Raw genomic sequence first — 6,734 nt, forward strand, 5'->3', positions numbered from 1 at the left:
TGATGGAAGGATTAAAAGAGTAATGTCTTCAAAGCATAGAAGCATCATACCTAGGACATAACTAGCTCAGAACTCAAATATTATTTGTTATGATTAGTACTATGATTATTATAATCATTATTGTTTTGATATTGTTCTTTGAGCTAAATTCTGTAATTTTTGTTTCTAGGATTAAACAGAAATCTGAATTAATATTTATGGATTTTTCTATTCAGGGATTCTTTTCCAAAGGATGTTGCATCTCATCAAAAGCATTCTTCATAAAAAGAAAAAAAAAACTGTTGGAATGTATGTGATAGTTTTATGTTTATTGCAGTTATTTAGTGGAATTCCAATATTATTCAGCATGTTTTATGCTTACAGAATTATTTAGGGTATAATCAAGAATGCCATAATACTGTCTTCATACGTGGGCAGTGTTTTAAAAATTAGGCATAATTAGCAGGAAGATATTCATAGTGTAGGTCTGACATTATTATGACTTCAATATAAATTCCACGAGGTGGAGAAGACCCAAGAAAGAAGGCTATAGATTTATCATGGTATGATGCATTTGCAATATGGATTGTACTTATCTTTTTATTTGCCACAGACAATGTAAATTAGGAACATCTGAACGAAGATTCAAATAACTTAGCATCTGTAGCCCACTATAAAATATGCTGTTCCGATGCCTAGAGTAGAAACAGAAATTTACTGTTTTCTTACTCTACTGATATGATGATTTGGTTTTGAGTCCCAGAGGTAGCCTCCAACCAGTGATGAACAGGGAGCCATCCTGAAGGAAAGGTAGGGAAATGGCAGTGGATCACTTATCATTATTTCCTCCTCTTCTCTCTTTAGTGTTTTAAAGAAATTTTGCTCTTTGGTCAAGATGTTATCGATGAATAAAACCCTTTGAGGGGGTGAAGTTTGGGGTAACAATGTCTTTAACCCATTTTCCATCTCAATGTTATTCATTCTATTGATAAAATTATAAGGTTTAAGAAATGTAAATGAGCTATTGAACATTTAAGTTCATATAAATATGTGCGAATTTGGGGGGGGCCTTAACGGCTCTAAATATTTCTGGTTGGATAACTTTCCCAGCATGCATGAAGAACTCCATGGTGTTCAGGGCATGAAATTAATCACGAGGGCCATAGACAAAGGGCAGAGGGCCTGCCACAAGCGGGGACCTCATCATGGGATTTTCATGTTTGCTCTTCCCCCAAACCTTATTATCCTCATTTAACAGATGAGGAGCCTGAGGCTCTGAGATTTCTCTATGATTTACTCTAGGTCACTTGGGTCACAAGTCAGACTTTACAAAGCTTTCATTTTGTAAAAAATAGAATATCATAATTTGGTTGAGGGTAAAGTTGTGGACATATAGCAGAGTAGTAGGTCTCGGCCCCTTGAATGCCCTGGGATATCCTAGACTGCTGTGAGCCTGGGAGCAAATCTTAGCTGTGAAACTGCCATGATGAGGACACGGGTGGCCAGAGACTTTTGAGGGAGAGAGTAGAGGCAGGAGAGAGAACAAGAAGGGGCTGTGTCTCATCGTGGCGCTTAACTCGGCTCAGCTTTCGGGCATGACAATGAGGAAGAGCAAGGGAAGTTAGTGTGTCCTTCATTCACTCTGAATGGCTGGGTGCGTTTTTTTTAAATTAATTTTTATTGGAGTATAGTTGCTTTACAATGTTGTGTTCATTTCTGCTGTACAGCAAAGTAAACCAGCTATATGTATACATATATCCCCTCTTTTTTGGGTTTCCTTCCCATTTAGGTCACCACAGAGCACTGAGGAGAGTTCCCTGTGCTATACAGTAGGTTCTCGTTAGCTATCTGTTTTATACATAGTAGTGTATATATGTCAATCCCAATCTCCCAATTCATTCCACCTTCCCCCCCCCTTGGCATCCATATGTTTGTTCTCTACCTCTGTGTCTCTATTTCTGCTTTGCAAATAAGTTCATCTGTATCATTTTTCAGGATTCCACATATAAGCAATATCATATGATAGTTGTTTTTCTCTTTCTGACTTACTTCACTCTGTATGATGGTCTCTAAGTCCATCCACGTACCTGCAAATGGCATAATTTTGTTCCTTTTTATGGCTGAGTAATATTCCATTGTATATATGTGCCACATCTTCTTTATCCATTCATCTGTTGATGGACATTTAGGTTGCTTCCATGTCCTGGCTATTGTAAATAGTGCTGCAATGAACATTGGGGTGCATGTATCTTTTTGAATTATGGCTGGGTGCATTTTTGAAGGGTTCTCACGTTTTCTCATTAGACAATAATTTGGAAAGTTTGTGTAAAAGTGGCAGACTCTCTGAGAGGACTCCTCAGTCTTGTCTAACCTGCAGTGTGACTGAGGCGTTTTTCCCACTGGGGATAAGAGGGGCTTCTCTGTGTGGCACCCATTTAGCAACAAACAACAGCTGGGTAGTTTTGATCCAGTTATAGCTACTAATTTGCAAGTTGTTCTAAGCAGATCTGAGCTATCCCACAACTTTCTCTGAGCTGTGTGCCTTGAGTTCAGAAAGTGGAAACATGATGTGCCTCTGCCTCCCAGGCTACCATGAGAGCCTCAGCTTAATGCGGAACTGATTTCATTCTTTGAGCAATAATAGCACAGCGAACACTTCAAAAAGACCAATCCATCTCCTCTCCATAAAACGTTAATACCCTTCAATGTATCAAAAAAAAAAAAAAACTCCCCAAACAAAACAAAACGAACAACCCAGGAGGCTTTCACCCTTTGTATAGCAAACACCAACTGAAAAAAGCAAACAGAACCAAGAACATTTGAGTATCTTCTCTTGCAATCCATCCGTTATCCATTATCCCATATTGTAAAAATTGGAGAAAATACATCCTCTCTGTGGTTCGCTGTAAGCTTGAGCTTTGCTTATTCATGGGGAGGGGAAAGGGACAGCATCCTCTGCGGAAGAGCCCCCAGCCCTCTCCAGGAGGCTGGCTGTGTGGGGCTCCTTCTCCTAGGTGTTGGCTCTGTGACTTCACATCAAAGCCACCTTCCTCAGTTGGAATTGGGACCAGGGATCTGGGCAAGGAAATTCAGTCTTCAAGATGCACAAGAACATGAACTACTGAAGAGACTGTGACTCTGTCATCCTGGCCCACCTAAACCCCGTTGGGAGATAACACCATGGAGTTCTTGGTTTCTCTTTGCCCTCATCAAATTTCCATACTGTCCAGAGTCAGTCTGATGCTTGGAGCACACAGTCACTTTCAGGGAGAGGTATTTTTGGTGGAGAGTGGGGACAGGAGGAAACTAGTAAACAGTTTCCTTAGTTGCATCACTTTTCCACCTATATTCAGGACTAGGGATCAGCCATTGGCTTGGAATACCAAGTAGTTATTTTTCTACACAGAAATGGCATGAGAAATATTTAACACATTGCATCGAGTATCAGTTTTAGAGAGTTTGTCACCCCTTAGTTTTTAAAGACTGGTTGTGGTTAAGAACTTGAACTCTGGAACAAGATTCTCTATTCAAATTCTAGCTTTGCCCCAAACCAGCACCATCACCTTAGACAAGTTACTTAACTTCTCCAGGTCTCCATTTTCCCATCTGTAAAATGGGGTTAGTAATAGAACCTACCTCAAAGTATCCAGACCACCATCTGGTAAATACTCAGAATATGTTAGTTGGGGTTGTCTTATCACAGGTATTAGGAAGGTAATTCAGTTTTATTTTGTGATTCCATTTTGTCAACATTATATAGGTAGTTTATTCTTCTTGCTGGAAAGTGATTGAAACAAACTCCCCTAGACTCAAAAGGTAAAATTTTTACAAAAACCAGCTAGTGCTTTTTGAAGGGATGTTTTTCCCCATTGATAATGATAGCATCTATAAAATAAACATAATTCCTGACACATTTCTGAGTTAACTCTTATAGAGTATCATCATGGAAGAAATAAATATGCTGGTGTATTTCAATGGCCTGACAGATACGAGTCACCTTTAGGTTTGAATCACGTAATATTTTCTTTCTATTTAACACGTCTATGTTTGTGAAGGTTGGTTGGTATATTACTCTTTGAAATGATACTCTCTATTTAATTGGTTTTCTAGGACCTTCTGCAAAAGAAAGTGGAATTCTAGATCATTTTAAAATGAGAGCTATGAGACAGAGAAACTGAGGAAGATCATGTTCTTGATGGATAATACAACAGTGTTATCAGGTCACATAAAATACCTTTGCACTATTACTCTTTTCCACTCTGAGGACTTTCAGAAAAATAACTAAGAGAAGCTGAGATGAGGACTAGGAGAAATAAGGAGCAGGATTATTACAAAATATGGAATTTAATCTTGCCTTAGGGCTTTGGTTTTATCCTTTTATTGCAAAGGATATTCTGTTTTTCTCTTAGTCAAGTAAAGGGACAGTACGAAACATATACATAGGTTTTGAAAGGTCTGTGGAAAGGATGTTGTACGGTCTCACACAGGGTATTTGGTGTACAATGTGCCTAAGATTTGTAAATTCATATACAACAATTAATAAAATAGCAAAAAATTTTTGAGCACCTACTATGGACCAAGCCATTTAGTGCTGGTAAAATATCACATCATAACTATGCCATTGTTTTGATAGACTGTAAAAACATTGCTTTCTCTCTTCATCTTTACTTCTCAAGTAACCTGCCTACGAATGCCCTTTGTGCCAAGAATAACTAGTAAGAATGAGGATGTCTTCTCAGAACCTTGTTCTCCTCTCTTCTGGGCATGCTGCTAGATTATATCCTCCAGTCTATTTGCATCTAGGTGGGGCCAAATGATTAAATGCTGGCCAAGAAAAAGTGGTGGAAGTGATGCAGGCTACTTCTGCACTCTCTTGAGCTTCCTTTCTGTAGGCTGGATGGAGAAGATCCAGTGATGGATTCCAAGGCCATAGAATATGGAGAAGGTACTAGGCAGGCGGAGTCTGGGTCCCACACTGGTGAGCAGAACTACCTTTACATTGGTCAGTTAGAGGCAGCTGTGGATGGAATTGGAACCTCTGACTTTGGTGTGGTCATGTTTTTCCAGTATTACGTCAAAGAGCAGGGGGAGAGGGTCTATACGGTGAAGAAACTTGACCCTATGGGACAAGAGACCTGCTCCACCTATCCCGTTCACTTCTCCCCAGATGACAAATATTCTCGACACCAAATCACCATCAATAAACGCTTCAAGGTGCTCATGACCCAGCAACCACGCCCCATTCTCTGAGGATGTCTTAAAATTTCATGTCTCTTCTGCTGCCTGCTAGCCCTTAAGAGACTTCCTGAAACCAAGCTCTTCAATCTGTGAGTCCTGAAGCCTTCCTATGACCCTTGCTCTTTGGAATCCGGTCTCATTATTGCTTTTGATCATGCTTGTTGTGAGGCAATCGCAGTAGCATCCTTTTTAAAGGGAAGAAGTTTAAATCTTCTTTTCATACTTTGAATCACTGCCAGGTTATTAAAATGATTTGAAAGAATAAAAGTATTACCCTTACACCTCATCTTGTAACGTGAACAGAAAACACTCTTGTTGAACTAAGCTCACTGAAATTTTGGAGTTGTTTGTTTTACAAGCTAACATTGCTTACCCTGACTAAAACAGTATGAATGTTTCTTTACTAACATAGAAATGACTCAAAATAGTAAGAGTAGCTAACATCTGTTCAATATTAACTAAATGCAAGGACTGAAGCTTAGAGAGGATAAGTTACTAGACCAAGGTCATGAGCTAATGAGTGACAGAATCAGCATTGAAAGCAGGGCAGAATGACCTTGAAGTCATGCACTTAACAATTTTGTTTTGATATTTTCCTATGAAATATAACATTTATTATAACTGTTTTTGTATTATAGAAGTAAATCATGGGTGAAGTTTGCTTCAACTGTTTTTGCTCTAATCATCATAAAATAACATTGTGATAAGTAGCTATAAGTAACTATAATTTTCATAGCTGAAAATCTCTGTCCTTAGGTCATCAGGTACTCATTTCAGCACTTGAAGCAATATAAATAGATAGGTATCATCTTTACGGTTTTCTTCCCCAGCTGGGCCAGAATACCTCAACCGAGACATAACACAACAGGTCCACCCACTTTTCTGTTTTTGATTTGGCAGGATTACTTTTTATTCCCATTAGTTCCACATCACCCATGTTACTCTGTGCATTCCAACGGTCAAGGGAGTATGGCCTCTGAGTCCCAATGGTCACAATCCTAATGGTGATGGTGGAGGTGGTCTGTGTGAGTTTGGGTGGGCGGGGCTAGGAGAAATGTCAGATAAGTGGCAAGATGGGTCTGGTAACCCATTACATTTTTGTTCCATGGGAATCCATTCTTTGTATTTCTTGTTTGTTGGAGCCTCCTGAAGAACATTATTTTTCTGTCTCCGAAGTAAAATGTATACACTCAAACTTCATTGACCTTAAGGAATTTTAAGTATGACTATATGGGTTCCTTGTAGAAAAACCACTTTTAAAGTGTAAAAAAAAAAAAAAGGTTTTTTTTAAAGCTAAATTAGAAACAAAAAGATCTGAAAACTCTGGAACCTATACATATAGAAATCGTTTTTTGGGGGCCATATGTTCCTCTTTGTAATACAAATGTGTCGAAAGAGCAAATATCTGCAAAAATCAACTACAAAGAATACCATGCGAGTTAATGCATATCAAGCCATTCAGTCACGAAAAAAAATTGGAGTAACCAGCAGTGGGTCCGTCCAGACTCACTCTCTGC

At 38.8% G+C, this 6,734-nt stretch overlaps 1 protein-coding gene across 1 annotated transcript; it reads left to right on the forward strand.

The window, feature by feature from the left end:
- Positions 1–5,034: 5,034 nt before the first annotated feature.
- On the forward strand, positions 5,035–5,267 carry LOC309811328 (H/ACA ribonucleoprotein complex subunit 3-like; the record flags this gene model as incomplete). The annotated part of the gene is made up of 1 exon (XM_082633967.1): positions 5,035–5,267. The coding sequence occupies one exon, from the start codon at positions 5,035–5,037 to the stop codon at positions 5,227–5,229; it is 195 nt and encodes a 64-aa protein (XP_082490093.1). The 3' UTR covers positions 5,230–5,267.
- Positions 5,268–6,734: the final 1,467 nt, after the last annotated feature.

Source organism: Mesoplodon mirus, assembly GCF_964341445.2.
Source record: "Mesoplodon mirus genome assembly, chromosome: 10".
Taxonomy (NCBI): Eukaryota; Metazoa; Chordata; class Mammalia; order Artiodactyla; family Ziphiidae; genus Mesoplodon; species Mesoplodon mirus.